Source organism: Bufo bufo, chromosome 5, assembly GCF_905171765.1.
Source record: "Bufo bufo chromosome 5, aBufBuf1.1, whole genome shotgun sequence".
Classification (NCBI taxonomy): Eukaryota; Metazoa; Chordata; class Amphibia; order Anura; family Bufonidae; genus Bufo; species Bufo bufo.
The window spans coordinates 286,790,246-286,809,619 of NC_053393.1; the positions used below are offsets into that span (position 1 = coordinate 286,790,246).

The 19,374-nt window shown below is 46.6% G+C and overlaps 1 protein-coding gene across 1 annotated transcript in view; it reads left to right on the forward strand.

The window, feature by feature from the left end:
* The window catches only part of PTPN3 (protein tyrosine phosphatase non-receptor type 3), a 1,427,127-nt gene that overhangs the window by 103,092 nt on the left and 1,304,661 nt on the right, over positions 1–19,374 (forward strand). Inside the window, 1 exon segment of the mRNA XM_040432350.1 lies at positions 18,141–18,248. Within this exon segment, the coding sequence (XP_040288284.1) occupies positions 18,141–18,248 (108 nt within the window).

A 19,374-nucleotide genomic window follows, 5' to 3' on the forward strand; every position in this document is an offset into this window, starting at 1 on the left:
GAATTTCATTTTTTTGCCAAATTTTCCATTTTAACCCATTTTTTCCACTAACAAAGCAAGGGTTAACAGCCAAACAAGACTGTATATTTATTGCCCTGACTCTGCCGTTTACAGAAACACCCCATATGTGGTCGTACACTACTGTACGACGACACGTCGAGGCGTAGAGGGAACAGAGCGCCGTGTGGTTTTTGGAGGGCTGACTTTTATGGACCGGTTTATTTACACCGTGTCCTGTTTCAACCCCCCTGATGCACCCCTGGAGTAGAAACTCCCTAAAAGTGATCCCATCTAAGAAACTACACCCCTCAAGGTATTCAAAACTGATTTTACAAACGTCATTAACCGTTTAGGTGTTGCACAAGAGTTATTGGCAAATGGGGATGAAATTTGAGAATTTCATTTTTTTGCCACATTTTCCATTTTAACCTATTTTTTCCACCAACAAAGCAAGGGTTAACAGCCAAACAAGACTGTATCTTTATTGCCCTGACTCTGCCGTTTAAAGAAACACCCCATATGTGGTCGTACACTACTGTACGACGACACGGCGGGGCGTAGAGGGAACGGAGCGCCGTGTGGTTTTTGGTGGGCTGATTTTTATGGACCGGTTTATTTACCGTGTCCTGTTTCAACCCCCCTGATGCACCCCTGGAGTAGAAACTCCCTAAAAGTGACCCCATTTTGGAAACTACGGGATAAGGTGGCGGGTTTTTTTAGACTATTTTTAGGGTACATATGATTCTCTAAAGTCTGAGTCATTTTTTATTTATTTTTTGCCGATTATCTTATGTGGGGGGCTCATTTTTTGCGGCATGAGAGGACGGTTTTATTGGCACTATTTTGGGGGCTATATGACTTTTCATCGCTTGGTATTAAACTTTTTGTTATGTAAGGTGACCAAAAAAATTCTTTTTTTGCACCATTTTTTTTGGACCGTGTTAATCTTGGGGGTTGGGTCATAGGGTATTTTCATAGAGGAGATTCTTACGGACGCGGTGACACCTAATATCTCTACTTTTTTTTACAATTATTTAGGTTTTAGACTATATTATCCTTTTTGATACAAAAACATTTTTTTTTGTATCTCTAAAGTCTGAGTAATTATTATTTTTTTTTTTTTGCCGATTATCTTATGTGGGGGCTAATTTTTTGCGGGATTTGAGGACGGTTTTATTGGCACTATTTTGGGGGCTATATGACTTTTTGATCGCTTGCTATTAAACTTTTTGTTATGTAAGGTGACAAAAATAAATTCTGCACCGTTTTTTTTTTTTGACTGTGTTAATCTTGGGGGTTGGGTCATGGGGTATTTTTATAGAGGAGATTATTACCGACGCTGAGATACCTAATTTGTATACTTTTAATAAATTATTTTAGTTTTTACAATTTTTTTGGGTGTCTCAAGTCTGAGAAACAGTTTTTTTTATCCGATGTCAGTGGTTAAATTGGGATATAAATTTAGTACTCCATGGAAGTGTGGTACTCCCTGAAGCAATCGATAATGCAGAGGCCCGGATGATCGGGGCACGTGTCACATTGAGTAGTGGTGTCCTTCCGTATCCCCCTCCTGTGACACACTCTGCACCTTTTTTGGGTTCGTCCCTTCTTTCCAGTATGGGGGAACACACCTGGAAAGTGTTGGCCAGGGACAATCCGGGCGCCTCCAGTTCCCGAGGTACTCCGGCCTGCTCTTTCCCGGTCCGAAAAGATCAGGGCCTTGAGGACTGCCTCATAGAACTGAAGGAATGTCCCTGTGTTGCCAGCGCTCCGGGACAGCACAAAAGAGTTGTACATGGCAACCTGCACCAAGTAGACCACAACTTTTTTGTACCATGCCCGGGTTTTACGCATGTCATTATATGGCTTGAGGACTTGATCAGAGAGATCAACTCCTCCCATATACCGATTGTAGTCGACGATACAATCGGGCTTGAGGACCATTGCCACGGTACCTCGCACAGGGACAGGGGTGATGCCGTTACCATGAATTGTGGACAGTACAAGGACATCCCTCTTGTCCTTATACCTGACCAGCAACAGGTTTCCAGTGGTAAGGGCACGGGTCTCACCCCTGGAGATAGGTACCTGGAGGGGGAGGGTAGGGAGGCCGCGTTGATTTTTCCGCATGGTCCCACAAGCGGACGTGGATATGGCGGCAAGGGACTGGAACAAGGGGATACTAGTATAAAAGTTATCCACGTAAAGGTGGTAACCCTTATCTAACAGTGGGTGCATAAGTTCCCAAACAAGTTTCCCGCTAACACCCAGAGTGGGGGGACATTCTGGGGGTTGAATACGGGAATCTCGCCCTTCGTATACACGAAACTTGTAAGTGCACCCTGAGGTACTCTCACAAAGTTTGTATAGCTTCACGCCATACCTCGCCCGCTTTGAGGGAACATACTGGCGGAAAATGAGTCTCCCCTTGAACGCAATGAGAGACTTATCAACCGCGACCTCCCTTCCAGGTACATAGGCCTGTACAAATTTGGCCCCAAAATGATCGATGTCCGGCCGTATCTTATATGGGCAGGATCACCTCGGGGGGGACATGCTGTATTATCTGAATAATGCAGACATTTCCAGATGGCCTCAAACTGGGAGCGTGTCATGGCCGTACTGTAAAGTGGGGTCTGGTAGAGGATGTCCCCACTCCATTAATGCCTGGCACTGGGTTTCTTGACCAGGCCCATATGCAGCACGAGGCCCCAAAATGTCCTCATCTCGGCTGCACTGACCGGCGTCCAGCCACCGGGCCTAGCCAAAAAGGAGCCCGGGTGTTGAGCAACGAACTGTTGGGTGTACAGGTTCATTTGCTCCACCATTAGATTTACCAGTTGGTCACTGAAAAAATGACAACAAAAGCCATATTCAGTGAAGCCCACTGTGGAAATCTGGATTCCTGATTGGCCTACAAAATCAGGAATCGTGGGCTCATATCGCTCTGGGGTACACCAGACAAGATCACCGTCAGGGGGCTCGTACTAGGGTGGGCCACAGGGTACCTAACATGGCGGTCCCCTTGCTCCGCCTTGGGGGCTTATCATCATCGCTAGATGATGAGGAGGACGCGGATGACAACAGGAAAGTGGGGTCATCCTTGTCCTCACTGGGACTCTTGGACTCTGAGGCAAGCTGGGCGTATGCCCTTTCGGCCGAGAACATCCGGCGGGCCATAGGGGAGTGTGTATGTGCGTGCGTGTAAATCTTTTTTTGGTGTGCGTGTGTGTGGGGGCAAAAAATGGTGTGCGTTTGTGGGGGTAAAAAAAAGGGCAAGAAATGTGAAAAAAAAAATCGGCCGAAGTTGATCAGCGGTGGGGTGTGCGATGCACTAACAGTGGCCGGACGCTAAGAGTGGCGGCCACAGTCAGCGTACACAAAAAAATAATAAAATAAAATAAATCCTGCACCCCAAAAAAGTTAGGGGGGGAGACAGGGGGGCAGGGGGGGCAAGCGGCAGTACCCCTGGGGGGTCTAGGGTCACACAGCTGTGCTGTGGACCCCAGACACCCTACTTAGAGTGATGCAATAAAAGTTTTTTTCAAACTAACTTTCCCTTTATTATCCCTGCCTAGCCCAACCTTTCCCTATACTTTCCCTAATTACCTGCTAATTGGATGGGGGGTGCTGGGGCACAGATCGGGTCCTGGTGGGCAAGGGGCACAGATGGGGTGATGCTGGCACAGATCGACGACGTGCAGGCAGGCTCCTCTCTCCTCTGGCTCCGGGACACAAAAGGAGGAGGAGAGCGCTGGCAACATTTGAATCTCCTCCCGCCGGCCCGCCCACCAACCAATCAGAGGCGATCCTGAGAGGTGATGTCACCATCACCTCTCAGGATCCCAGGATGGTGATTGGTGGGGTAAAATCACACCACCGATCACCATCCTGTTCCGGGTTATCGGGTCCCCAGAGACCCGAATAACCCGGAAACGCAGCAAACCGCAGGTCTGAATTGACCTGCGATTTGCTGCGATCGCCAACATGGGGGGGGGTCACAGGACAGGGCGGCGGTGATCGGAACCATACATGACGTACCGGTATGTCATGTGTCCTTAAGTACCAGGACAACATGACGTACCGGTACGTCATGTGTCCTGAAGAGGTTAAAGGGAATCTGTCACCTGGTTTGAGCATATTAAGGTGTTACTACTGCCATGTACAATAAAATAACTTATTTCTTGCTGTAGTCTTCATTTTTTGCTTCATGGTTTTATTAGCGATAAAATCTATTTTTTATGTTATGCAAATGAGTGTCCAAGGTGCCCAGAGGGGCGTTATTCTTCTTCTCTGGAGCCCAGTAACTCCCCCCTACAGTGCCCAGCCCGCCTTCCTTTAGAGCCCAAGCACGCCTCTTCCAGCATAAGTAACTGCCCACACCCGAACTCTTTGCCGCCGCCCCGCTCCGCTATGTGAAATCTCACGCAGGACAGTACCGTGGACTCAAGAAAGTGGAAAACCGCGCTGCTTGATAACCACCTCCCTTCTTGTTACAGGTTACAAAAGGCACGGGGAAGGATCTGCAAGGGGTATACCCATGGATCCCTCCTCTCTCCAACACTCCTGTGGGTCATTAAAGGTCACAACAATAGTCAAGCCCAGACTGCCACCGTCACGTGCAAAGATTTATTGTACTTACAACAGTATCTCTGATAAAAGGCATAAAACAATGGTATGCACACTTTGGTATCCCCCGACCCGGGTTCCGCTGTCACGCTTCGTCCTTCCCCGTGCTTTTTGTAACATGTACCAAGGTGTAACCCGTACCAAGAGGAGGTGTATCAAGCAGCGCGGTTTTCCACTTTCTTGATTTACTTGCTTCTGTGATCTTCCCACATCGCATTGAAAACCTGGAGCGCAAGGATACAGATACAGATACGTATACTAGTGACTTTTTTACTGTGCAGTACCGTGGACTGCCTGTGCGATGTAGAAGCTTCTGAGGGCAACAGCTTCAAATGTGTCACTGGGCATGCACCTAGCATGCGCCGAGCCCAGTGAGAAATTTAAAGCTATTGCCCTCGGGAGCTTCTACATCGCGCAGGCACAGGCAGTCCGCGGTACTGCGCCTGCGTGAGGGCAGTCCGCGGTACTGCGCCTGCGTGAGATTTCACATATCGGAGGGGGGCGGTGGCAAAGAGTTCGGGTGTGGGCAGTTACTTATGCTGGAAGAGGCATGCTTTTGCTCTAAAGGAAAGCAGGCTGGGCACTGTAGGGGGAGTTACTGGGCTCCAGATTAGGAAAAAACGCCCCCCAGGGCACCTTGGACACTCATTTGCATAACATAAAAAGTATTTTATTGTACATGGAAGTAGTAACACCTTAATTTGCTTAAACCAGGTAACAGATTCCCTTTAAGATAAATTGCTGTATTTGTTTTATCATATCATGACCATGTTATGTAATGCTGCCACCCTGTGGTCATTCTTGTTATAGGTTTCCTGACTGTATCATGTAAATCCCATTGCCTTTGCTCTCTGTCTCCTCCTCCCTTTCAGTGACATCATATCCTGTTTGTTCTTGTCCTGTGTCTTTCTTTTCTGCAGCAGACTTCGAGCTGGTGAGAGCATTTCGTTTTGACCTCTGTAGCAAGGGGCCGTCATTGACGGAAGAAATGTGTCACCGAGGTTCCTGGACTCGGTGAGGTAAGAGCCGGTAATTTTAAGTTTCAGCGGCACCTAGTGCTGACTGACACTATTGGTTATTTAGTATAGCTCGAAAGCCGATCAGGGTCGGCTCTTACTGGGAGCAGCCAAAGTTCAGGGTGGGTGGCTGTTCCCCACGTTCCAGGCCGGGTTTTGGTTTAGGATATAAAACCCAGCCAGCAGTCTCAGCTGGGGGTGGATTATCCTCCATTTCACAGTGAATCTGTGGAGTCTCTGTGGTTTGAGATCTGTATGATGTATAACTGGGCCTCTGTGTTGACTCCTCATGCAGTTGCCACCCTCCCCACTCTGTGATGGGGCCATTGTGTTGACTCCTCATGCGGTTACCACCCTCCCCACTCTGTGACTGGGCCACTATTTTACACTTCTTCTGATCTGTCAGCAGGACAGAAACATAAAAAACACAATGTATCCCGTCTTTTGAGCATCCGTAATCTTGTTTCACACAGTCCCTATTTTGCATCAGGATATGCTCATGATTGGAAAGCCAAAAGCAGAAGTTGGTACAAAACACAGAAGACATGCAAACATTCCAATCACGTGTCATCTCTGTGTTGGATCCACTCCTGTTTTTTGGGGCCTTAGCAATACTGATGTATTAATGACCAAATGCTGACCATGTGAAGACGGATGCTCAAAAGACAGGATCCGTTTTTCGGGGGTTGTTGACGGATCCGAAGAAGTGAAAAATAAGCAGTGACGTCAACAAAAACGTTTGCCACCCTCACCGCCCTGTGACTGGGCCATTGTGTTGACTTCTTATGCAGTTGCAACCCTCCCCACTCTGTGACTGGGCCATTGTGTTGACTCCTCATGCGTTTGCCACCCTCACCATACTGTAACTGGGCCACTTTTTTTTTTTCTCATTTAAAGAGTTTTCTTTATTTTCATGACTATGAAGGCATCAAAACTATAAATTAACACATGTGGAACTACACACACAACAAACAAGTGCGAAACAACCGAAAACATGCCACACTCCAGGCTCCTCAAAGCAGCCACCCCCCACCCCGACCACTGCCCTGCACACTCCCGGCACCCCCCCGACGAGCCCCAAGAGGCAGCCCCCCGAAACGGTCCCTCAACAGTCTTGAAGGAGTTCCCAGAGATGCTTAGCACTTGTTGGCCCTTTTGCCTTCACTCTGCGGTCCAGCTCACCCCAAACCATCTCGATTGGGTTCAGGTCCGGTGACTGTGGAGGCCAGGTCATCTGGTGCAGCACCCCATCACTCTCCTTCATGGTCAAAGTTTTCCCAATTTTTCGGCTGACTGACTGACCTTCATTTCTTAAAGTAATGATGGCCACTCGTTTTTCTTTACTTAGCTGCTTTTTTCTTGCCATAATACCAATTCTAACAGCCTATTCAGTAGGACTATCAGCTGTGTATCCACCTGACTTCTCCTCAACGCAACTGATGGTCCCAACCCCATTTATAAGGCAAGAAATCCCACTTATTAAACCTGACAGGGCACACCTGTGAAGTGAAAACCATTTCAGGGGACCACCTCCCGAAGCCCACCAAGAGAACACCAAGAGTGCGCAAAGCAGCAACCAAAGCAAAAGGTGGCCACCCCGAAGAACCCAGAACATGACACACCCCCAGCTGCCCCACACCTGTCTGCCACGTACACAACTCCACATGTGCCAATCCACAGCTTTTTAAAAAAAAAAAAGCTTTATTGAAAATTAAATATCTGTTACATTCATTTCAATTCAATGATACGAGAGAGTAGACTCTCCTTTTACAAAGGAGTGTTACGGTAACAAATATACATCACAGAAAAATCAACCAACATTGAGGATGTACATAAACATTGCTTTGTTCTATGTATCTGAAGTCCGGGTCTGGAGAGAGGAAGTAAAGAAGTACCTCAAGAAAAACCAATCAAATGTGTAAATTAGCTGAAGCCTCTGAAGGATCTCCAATTTCCCAAAGAGACCTAAATTTGTGGTGGGATCTGTTCCCCCAAGCCGCAATCTCCTCAAACCTGTAAATTGAGTCTACCTTGTTGTACCAATGATCGAGGGGAGGAAGGTCAGGTGACAACCAGTGGGTGGGGATTAGGAGTCTGGCGGATATAATTAAGATCTTGAAGAGCGGGGTAACTTTTGTTTTGTGATCCTGTTTTAAACCCAGAAGGGCTAATGTTGGTGAAGGGGCGATGCAGGATTTGCAAATTTCATTGCATCTTTTAAATATATTATTCCACCAACTAAGTATAGAAGGACAGGTCCACCAAATATGGAGCATTGTTCCACGTCCTTCCCCACATCTCCAACAGGTGTCCGATCTACTTTTATCATAACGGGAGGTAATATCAGGAGTTTTGTACCACCTAGTTATTATTTTGTATCCATTTTCCTGGATTCTGGTACATCTTGAGGATGTATGTGGTGTTTTGAAAATAAGTATTTGATCATCAGGCGAAAACTGGATATTTAAGTCTTTTTTCCTGAAAGAAGGTTTTGGGGGCGAGATAGGTGTACTGAGATATTTGTAGAGAGAGGATATGGGTTTTCATGGGGGGGAGTGGTTGTGGATAAGACTTTCGAGCCAGGTGAGAGGTCTGAGTAGAGAATTTAAAGGGATGTTTTTATTTATATAAGTGAGCAGAAAAGATATCAAGTGAGGTTGGGATGTTATCCCTGGGAGGGAGGAGATGGGGGATTCCTGAACTATTCTGCTAGTCTCGGTCCTCAAAAAGATGGATAGAATAGATACTTCAGAGAAGCGTATGTTGTGGGGGACACTTTGTCTGAGCTCTAGGGGGGCTAAACCTATAACATCTCTGACCTGAATGAGGGGGGAAGGGCCTCAAGAGTAGCTATCACTATGGAGTTATACTTGTAGGTGGAGAAGATGTTGTGAAAAGGGTCCACAAGTAGAGCTCTCAGGGTCGGGAGGTATCTAGGAGTTTCCATTGCTACCCACGATTTTTGTTCAGGGCCTCTAAACCAGTCAAGGGTTCTGGAAAGAAGTATGGCCCTATTATATAGTAGGGGATTTGGAAGGCCTATACCCCCATGTGTTCTAGGCCTCTGTAAGGTATTAATGTTAATTCTTGCTTTTTTACCATTCCAAATGAAGGAACAAATGGCTTGTTCCAAGGAATGAAAAAAGGAGTTAGGAATAGGGATGGGAAGGACCTGGAGAAGGTAGTTTAGTCTAGGTAGGACTAGTGACATAACCATATATTTACGTCCAAACCAAGATAGTAAATGGGGGACCAGGGATTTTAGTTGGTTTTTGATAGCGCTAAGTAGAGGGAGATTATTCAGTTTATAAAATGATGATGGATCCGGGTGGATTTTTACTCCTAAGTATGTAATATGGGGTGAGTCCCAATTAAACGGTGAAGAATGTAATAATTTGGACCTGAGTCTGGGGTTGAGTCCCATACTGAGAATGTGGGACTTTTTCATATTAATTTTAAAGTTGGAAAGATAGCTAAAGTTGTCCAGAATAGTATAGATCCGTTGTAAAGAGGTTTCAGGGTTGGAGGACATTATTAAGAGGTCATCGGCAAATGCTGCTATTTTATACTCACAATCCCCTAGTTTAAGCCCTGCAATGTCATTCTCCGAGCGTATGAGAGTAAGGAGGGGTTCAATTGTTAAGACAAAGATTAAGGGGGAAAGGGGGCACCCTTGTCTAGTCCCATTTTTTATGGAAAAAGGTTGTGAGGTGGTGTCATTAATCAGCACCGACGCCGAGGCATTGGCGTACATAGCTTTGATGGAACGCATAAAAGCTAACGGTATACCAAACTGTGTCATAGTGCTGTGCATAAAATTCCAGTGAACTCGGTCAAATGCTTTTTCGGCGTCGGTGCTGATCAGGACTAAGAGAAGATGATGTTTTGAGGCGTGAAGTATGGCATTAACTACTCTTGCTGTATTATCATTTCCCTCTCTTTCTTTGATAAAGCCTGTTTGGTCTCTATGGACAAGTTTAGGAAGAAGAGGGGCAAGTCGGTTCGCCAATATCTTGGCCAATAGTTTTAAGTCTATGTTTAGAAGGGATATAGGACGATAATTGCCACATTCGGTAGGGTCTTTCCCTTCTTTGGGAATAATAGTGATGTTGGCTTTTGTCATTTCTTTAGAAAGAGGGTCACCTTGCAGGGATCAGTTGCAAACATTGAGCAGGTGAGGGAGGAGGATGGTTTGGAAAGAGCGGAAGTAAAAAGCTGGGAACCCATCTGGGCCGGGGGCTTTCCCTTTGGGAAGCTGTTTAATTGCTAAAAGAAGTTCATCGCCAGTGAATGGGGATTTTAGGGCTTTAGTCTGAATATCATCAATTTGGGGTAAATTAATGGAGCGGAGGAAAAGGTCTATCGAATCTTGGTGTGTATGGTTCGTGGTGTCACTGTCCTGGGGAGGAAGGTTATATAGGGAGCTATAAAAATCCTTAAATCTCTGAGATATGTCCTGTGTATTAGAAAGTAAAGTGCCATCTTTACTGCGAATTTTACAGATATAGTTTTGGGCCTTTCTTTTTTTTGATTCTGGACATCATAAACTTGGACACTTTATCCCCGTGGGCAAAGTATTTATATTGCGCGTGTAGGAAAAATTTAGCAGATTGGGTGTTCAGTTGGTTCTTTAGTTCGGCCCTTAATAGCATTAATTTAGATAGATGGGAGTCTAGCAGGGATCTCTTATGCAGGGCCTCTATATCTCTAATGTCTTTCAGGAGGGAGTCAATGCGAGCACATCTTAGTTTTTTCGTATATGAGCCTAAGCTTATCAGTTGTCCCCGGATAAAAGCTTTGTGGGTGTCCCAGAGGGTATATGGATGGATATCAGGGGTATCATTGGTTGAGAAAAATTCGCTCAGCCATTTATGTACTCTCTCTTTATTTTCTGGGGTTTGGATCAGCTGTTCATTGAGTTTCCAGTGAAACATTTTGAGAGGCTTATTAGGGGTGAGTATATGCATCCAAAAAGGGGCGTGATCAGATAGACTAATAGAGCCTATTTGGGCCTTGGTGCATAACTGGATGAGTTCAGATGAAAAAAAAAAGATAGTCCAAACGCTGGTACGAACCATGCGGGTTGGAGTAAAAGGTATAGTCTTTTACATTGGGGTGTAAGGTTCTCCAGACATCGACCAGGCGCCAGTCGTAGAGGGATTTTCTCACTTTACATAAAGCTTTATTTGAGATAGCAGACCTTTGAGATGAGGAGTCAATCGGGGGGACCAGCGTAAGGTTAAGGTCACCTCCCAGAACAGTCACTCCTTCTCTAAAGTGGTCAAACATCTGTAGAACTTTATTGAGCCAGGTAGCCTGGTCGACGTTCGGAGCGTAAACATTAATAAATGTGTAGACTTGGTTTGCTATAGTACCCTTTAAAATAATAAATCTACCCTCGGGGTCTTGGATATGGTCTAAGAATATGAATGGTGTGTTCCTGCTGAAGCCTATACTAACTCCTCTAGAAGCAAATGAGTCAGAACCACAATGGTACCAATTGGAGAAGTAAGCATGGGAAAGATTTGGATAATGATTAAGTCTGAAATGTGTCTCCTGGAGGAAGATTACAGAGCAGCCCCTTTTTTTTTAATTCAGAGAAAATTTGGCAGCGTTTAGAAGGGGCATTAAAGCCCTTTACATTATAGGAGGTAATTTGTAAATCCGCCATAACAGATCATAAATTAGACGGTATAGCTCTGCCGTTTGTTACTCTCGAGGGCACATACATCAAAATCTCTGTACGACACGTACAAACACATAGAATTCCTTCCATCTGTGGGAAATCAGAGAAACAGTGCAATAGAGTACATCCTAAAATAACAAAGGAATAAACAGCATATACAACAAATAACCATACTAGTATAACTAGTTGCAGAGTAGGCATGGTCATGCCTGGGGATGGAGAGGGGGAGAAAAAGAAATAATATGTTAGTTATCACCAAAAGCTTAGACAGCTGGCTGGTAAGAGATGATCAGTTGTCCATAGGAAGTCTTCTTGGTGCTGTTCTCCTGGAATTCCTAGGACTCTTTTGACGCTTAGGAGTACGTTGACGTTCCCAGGTGCCTGGATGTGGGATTTCAGGGAGATTGCCCAGATCCTGGATGGGATCCCAGTTTTCGATCCTGAGGGGCTCTATCTGCAGATGATCATAGATTGAGTCCAGATCAGTGTAGTTGGAAACAGAAAGTCTGCGACCTTCAAACATGAAGGATAGGCCAAAAGGAAAGGTCCATCTATAAGGAATCCTGTGTTCTCTGAGCCAGCTTGTTAGCGGTCTCAGGGCTCTTCTTTTGTCCAGGGTGGACTGGGCTAGATCTTGGAAGATTTGAATATCGTGACCGTCCCAGGATACTTTGCCAGATTGACGGGATTTGTAAATGACTGCTTCTTTGACCGGAAAGCTGAGGAATTTACATATTATGTCCCTTGGTGGGGCTAAAGCTGCAGGCTTGGGCCTTAGGGCTCGGTGTGCTCTTTCAAGTATAACTTCATGGGCTGTTTCTGGCCCGAGAAGGGACATGCATATCTGCACCACTGTGCTGGGAATGTCTCCTGTATCAACAGTCTCAGGCAGTGGCGACTCTAGGAACAATATATAGGGGGGGCACAAAGATACCACAGTCAAAAATGGGGGGGGCAAAAACAAAATAAGTATATATAAATAAGATTACAAAATACGAGAGAATTGCGGTATGCAGGGATACATTTATAATAAAACTATTTACTTACAAAAGAAGCTAGTCAGTCGTCTGCTGTGCCGTCCTCTGCTTGCTTCCGCGGATTCTTTCCCCTTCTTTCTGTCTCTCGTCAGTGCGCAGGCGTACTGTTATGGTGGATCTGGGAAGACACACTGTTATGGGGGCATCTGTGGATGACACTTATTATGCCTCTCATTAGCCCCCATATGCTGCCTCTCATCATTAGCCCCCATATGCTGCCTCTCATCATTAGCCCCCATATGCCTCATCATTAGCCCCTATATGCCTCATCATTAGCCCCCATATGCCTCATCATTAGCCCCCATATGCCTCATCATTAGCCCCCATATGCCTCTCATCATTAGCCCCCATATGCCTCATCATTAGCCCCCATATGCCTCATCATTAGCCCCCATATGCCTCATCATTAGCCCCCATATGCCTCATCATTAGCCCCCATATGCCTCTCATCATTAGCCCCCCATATGCCTCTCATCATTAGCCCCCATATGCCTCTCATCATTAGCCCCCATATGCCTCTAATCATTAGCCCCCATATGCCTCTCATCATTAGCCCCCATATGCTGCCTCTCATCATTAGCCCCCATATGCCTCTCATCATTAGCCCCCATATGCCTCTCATCATTAGCCCCCATATGCCTCTCATCATTAGCCCCCATATGCCTCTCATCATTAGCCCCCATATGCCTCTCATCATTAGCCCCATATGCCTCTCATCATTAGCCCCCATATGCCTCTCATCATTAGCCCCCATATGCTGCCTCTCATCATTAGCCCCCATATGCCTCTCATCATTAGCCCCCATATGCCTCTCATCATTAGCCCCCATATGCCTCTCATCATTAGCCCCCATATGCCTCTCATCATTAGCCCCCATATGCCTCTAATCATTAGCCCCCATATGCGGCCTCTCATCATTAGCCCCCATATGCCTCTCATCATTAGCCCCCATATGCCTCTCATAATTAGCCCCCATATGCCTCTCATCATTAGCCCCCATATGCCTCTCATCATTAGCCCCCATATGCTGCCTCTCATCATTAGCCCCCATATGCCTCATCATTAGCCCCCATATGCCTCTAATCATTAGCCCCCATATGCTGCCTCTCATCATTAGCCCCCATATGCTGCCTCTCATCATTAGCCCCCATATGCTGCCTCTCATCATTAGCCCCCATATGCTGCCTCTCATCATTAGCCCCCATATGCTGCCTCTCATCATTAGCCCCCATATGCTGCCTCTCATCATTAGCCCCCATATGCCTCTCATCATTAGCCCCCTTATGCCCCCAGCAGCCACATTTTTTTATAAAATAAAAAAAACACTTACCTCTCCTGCTCCTGGACGCCGCCTGCCTCTCCTCAGTCGACTGTGCTCTGAACTGGCGCGCACAGCGTGAGGTCACAGAGCACCCTCACGCTGTGCGCAGCCCTGCACAGCCGACAGCCGAGGACCAGGAAGTGGTAAGTACAGAGCGTTCACCACTTCCTGGTCCCTCGGTTCTAATGAGCGCTTCCATAATGGAAGCGCTCATTAGTATTCACCTGGGGGAATCAGCGGGGGGGGCAAAGAACAACATGGGGGGGGGGGCATTGCCCCCCCTCGCCCCCCCCTAGCGACGCCACTAGTCTCAGGGACCCCCCTAAATCGCAAGTTGTTGCATCTACCTCTATTTTCTTGGTCATCTTAAGCTGGATAGCCTGGAAGCGCTGGGATACCTCCGTTTGATGTAGTATGATAGCCTCCTGCTTGTTCTCAAGTGTCTCAACACGGCTACCCACTTGAGTAATCTTCTGCTTGATTGCAGCGAGGTCAGAGCTTAGTGGCTCTAGTGTCGAAGTTAAAGAGGAAGATAGAATCTCTTTCAAGAAGGTACGCTATATGGGGAGCTCATCAGCGTCCTCCTCTCCTCCGGCTGCATGATCTGACATCTTAGGTTGTTTGGAGCGCGGGGCGCGAGCCGGGGTCGGCGCCATCTTGGTGTCTCTAGACACATGCAAAGCCGCCGCTTTTTTGATAAATTTATCCATGTCCCCGGTCCATGTCTATCTTGTGCAGTGTGATCTCCGATTCTGGGGCCTCCGATTTTAACCATGTTCGGATCGCCAGCATATAGTAAAAAGGCTTCTGTGGTGATAACAGTCACGGAGCTGCAGCCTCAAGCGTCCATGCTGTTTCGGCGCTAGCTCCGCCCCCCCACTGGGCCACTTTTTTGACTCCTAATGAGATTGCCACCCTCACCACTCTGTAACTGAGCCAGTTTTTTGACTCTTCATGCATTTGCCACTCTCACCACTCTGTGACTGACCACTATGCTGACTCTTCATGCGGTTGCTACCTCGCCACTCTGTAACTGGACCACTATGTTTTTGCTTCATGCGGTTGCCACCCTCCCTATACTGTAACTGGGCTACTGTGTTGACTCCTCATGCACTTGCCACCTCACCACTCTATGACTGGGCCATTGTGTTGACTCCTCACGTGGTTGCCACCCTTCCCACTCTGTGACTGGGACACTAGTGTCCCTGTTTGACCTTGTTGACATCAACAATTATTTTACACTTCTTATCTGTCAGGAGGACGGAAAAATAAAAAACACAATGCATCCCATCTTTGGAGCATCTGTAAGGCCTCTTTCACACTTGCGTTGTTGGGATCCGGCGTGCACTTCCGTTGCCGGAGGTGCCCGCCGGATCCGGAAAAACGCAAGTGTACTGAAAGCATTTGAAGACGGAGCCGTCTTCAAAATGCTTTCAGTGTTACTATGGCACCCAGGACGCTATTAAAGTCCTGGTTGCCATAGTAGGAGCGGGGAGCGGGGGAGCGGTATACTCACAGTCCGTGCGGCTCCCGGGGCGCTCCAGAATGACGTCAGAGCGCCCCATGTGCATGGATGACGTGATCCATGTGATCACGTGATCCATGCGCTTGGGGCGCCCTGACGTCACTCTGGAGCGCCCGGGGAGCCGCACGGACGGTAAGTATGCTGCTCCCCCGCTCCCCACTACACTTTACCATGGCTGCCAGGACTTTAGCGTCCGGCAGCCATGGTAAACCACTCTGAAAAAGCTAAATGTTGGGTCCGGCAATGCGCCGAAACGACGTTTAGCTTAAGGCCGGATCCGGATCAATGCCTTTCAATGGGCATTAATTCCGGATCCGGCCTTGCGGCAAGTGTTCAGGATTTTTGGCCGGAGCAAAAAGCGCAGCATGCTGCAGTATTTTCTCCGGCCAAAAAACGTTCCGTTCCGGAACTGAAGACATCCTGATGCATCCTGAACGGATTTCTCTCCATTCAGAATGCATTAGGATAAAACTGATCAGGATTCTTCCGGCATAGAGCCCCGACGACGGAACTCTATGCCGGAAGAAAAGAACGCAGGTGTGAAAGAGCCCTAAGGCCTGTATTACACAGTCCCTATTTTGCATCAGGATATGCTTATGATAGGTAGCCAAGAGTGGATACAATACAAAGAAGACATGCATTCACGTGTCATCTTTGTGTTGGATCCACTCTAGTTTTTTTTTGGCCTAAGCAATACTGACGAATTAGTGACCAAATGCTGACCATGTGGAGGCAGATGCTCAAAAGACAGGATCCGTTCTTTGGATGTTGTTCTTATGACAGATCCGACAAAGGGAAAAATAAACAGTGATGTAAACTGTAAACCTTTCACACGGGCGAGATTTCCGCACGGGTGCAATGCGTGAGGTGAACGCATTGCACCCACACTGAATCCGGACCCATTAATTTCTATGGGGCTGTGCATATGAGTGGTGATTTTCACGCATCACTTGTGCGTTGCATGAAAATCGCAGCATGTTCTATATTGTGCGTTTTTTACGCAACGCAGGCCCCATAGAAGTGAATGGGGCTGCGTGAAAATCGCAAGCATCCACAAGCAAGTGCGGATGCGGTGCGATTTTCACGCACGGTTGCTAGGAGACGATCGGGATTGGGACCCGATCTTTATTATTTTCCCTTATAACATGGATTAGCGATGGAGGGGTTAAAAAAACTAAAAAAAATTTAACTCCCCTTAATCCACTTGTTCACGCAGCACGGCTTCTCTTCTGTCTTCATCTTTGCTGTGCACAGGAAAAGGACCTGTGGTGACGTCACTATGCTCATCACATGGTCCGTCACATGATCCATTACCATGGTGATGGATCATGTGATGTACCATGTGATGAGCGCAGTGACGTCATCAAAGGTCCTATTGCTCAAAGAAGAAGACAGAAGAGAAGTGGATAAGGTGAGTTAAATTATTTATTTATTTTTTTAACCCCTCCATCGCTAATTTAACTTAGCATTCTATATTAAGAATGCTATTATTTTCCCTTATAACCATGTTATAAGGGAAAATAATACAATCTACACAGCATCTAACCCCAAACCCCGAACTTCTGTGAAGTACCAAACACTCGCGCGGAAAAATTGAGCATTTTCCACGCGACACACCCGCATCGTATCCGGGCCAAAAAACATGGCGCCGTGTGATAGAGGCATAAGAGTGATGCTGTCATACTGACGCAAAGTAACTGTTTCACTACCACCTATGTATGTTTTTTGCAATGCACAGTGTTCTACACAATTTTTTTTCAGGCACGGAAATAGAAGATTTTTAACGGGATTAGTCCCAAATAATGTTTGAAAATGCTATCTCTAATTATTATACGAAAGCACAAAATAAATTAAAATTGTGTTGCTATTTTCGTTTTGTGAGAATGTTATTTCATCAAGGACAGAAAAATGTATGCGGCTATACATGGTTCATATTTCAGTAACCAGAGTAGTTTTAAAATTTCATTTATAAGGTATAATAGGGCCAGAGTATGTTTAACTTTGTAATCTCTTAAAGGGGTTGAGCCGGACATACCCAGAGCTGAACCCGGACATACCCTATATTTTCACCCAGCTAGCCCCCCTGAGGCTAGCAATCTCCGATGCGCTCCCCTTGCCCTGCGCTAAATCACGCTGGGAATGGACTCTTTTGTTTATCATAACACACTGCCAGGCGGAAGGGCTAGGGCAGCGCGAAAGCCCGCCCATTAGAGCCGGTGACGTCACCGGGCTTTCTGGCAGCCCCATGGAGAGCCCGGTACGTCACCGGATCTCCAAAAAATGCCTTTTATCTCTGCACGATTTAGCGCAGGGGAAAGGACAGCATCGGAGTATGAACTGCTCTGATGCTCAAGTCAGGGGGGCTCCCTGGATGAAAATGGAGGAATGTCTTGGTTCAGCTCTGAACCCGGACAACTCATTTAATTGCACCAAAAAATGCATTCCTATTAAAGAGGACCTTTCATGCGATTTTATTAAGGAAGATATATACCTGTACTTGCGGGAAACCCCCCTGTTGATGCTGCCACCCTGCTTGATTTTTTAAAATATGCCTCCGATGCCCCGCTGTGCATAGGAGGCATTTTAAAAAATCAAGCAGGGTGGCAGCATCAGTGGGGGGTACCCCACATGTACAGGTATATATCTCCCTTAATAAAATCGCATGAAATGTCCTCTTTAAAATGTGCCATTCTGCCTGGCCAATCTATTTGTATGCATCCACAGCACGGTATGAAATTGAGTTTTAGTATCCAGTTGTGTGCTACTGTTGACCAATTAAAAGCCTTGTTCATAAATGAGAATTGTTAATGTGCTCTAAGTAGAAATAAAAGGTTTTCACACATGAGTGCTGCAGATACCAATATAAAGACCTGTTTCAATTTGTGTTTTTTTTTCCCGGGAAATAACAAAGCTTTTTTATTCCTAGAAACAAGACACTGGGCAGACACTGCTTGATATGGTCTTCAGTCACCTGAGTGTAAAAGAAAGAGAATATTTTGGCCTACAACATCAGGAAGAATCACTAGATTCACATGTGAGTCAGCATTAATACTTTTTCTAAGTGACATTTGAACCAGCAGAAGTTTTATGAGCTTTTCAGGAAAAACAAATAGAAACGCAAAAACCTTGAAGCAAAACTGGTACATCAGGAATAGGGTGTTTGGTGTCAATTTTATAATTGATCATTTTGAATATTTTTTTTAATGTATTGTATTTTATGTTAACTTCACAAAAAAGCTTTAATTGTAAACACTTCTAGGCTGTTTTTCTTGAAATTTCAGTCTAAGTCTACTTTCACACTTGCGTTTGGGGTTCCGCTTGTGAGATTCGTTTGAGGGCTCTCACAAGCGGACTCGAACTGATCCGTTCATCCCCAATGCATTCTGAATGAATGCTCCGATCGGTTACCATGGCCATGGTTACTTAGCAATTTTAGAAGCATTATACTTACCTGCGCTGTCTGTGGCCGGCCGGGCGCTCCTCCTACTGGTAAGTGACAGGTCTGTGCTAGGGATCGACCGATTATCGGTTTGGCGATATTATCGGCCGATATTGAGGATTTGAACGTTATCGGTATCGGCATCTATTTTGCCGATTACCGATAACATATTGGGAACACAGAACGCGCTGCTCTCAGCGCTCTCTGTGTTCCCTCAGCAGCACAAGGGAGAAGGAAGCAGTGTCTTCCTCCCCCTGTGCTGCTGCTGCCGCTGCCGCCAATGAGAGGAGAGAGGACAAGAGGAGGGGAGGGGCTGTGGCCACCGCTCCACCAATGAAGATAAGTCTCTCAATCATTCATATACAGGAGGCGGGAGCTGGCTGCAGAATCACATAGCCGGCTCCCGACCTCTATGAGCGGTAGCTGTGATCTGCGGTAGTTAACTCCTCAGGTGCCGCGGATCGCAGCCACCGCTCATAGAGGTCGCTCTTCATTGGTGGCCACCGCTCTTCATTGGTGGCGCAGTGCGCCCCCCCCCCCAAGCCCCCCAGTATTAATCATTGGTGGCGCAGTGCGCCCCCCACCCCCATCCCAATAGTAAAAACATTGGTGGCGCAGTGCGCCTCCCCCCACCCCCATCCTAATAGTAAAAACATTGGTGGCGCAGTGCGCCCCCCCCCACCCAAGCCCCCCCCCCCCCCCAGTATTACTCATTGGTGGC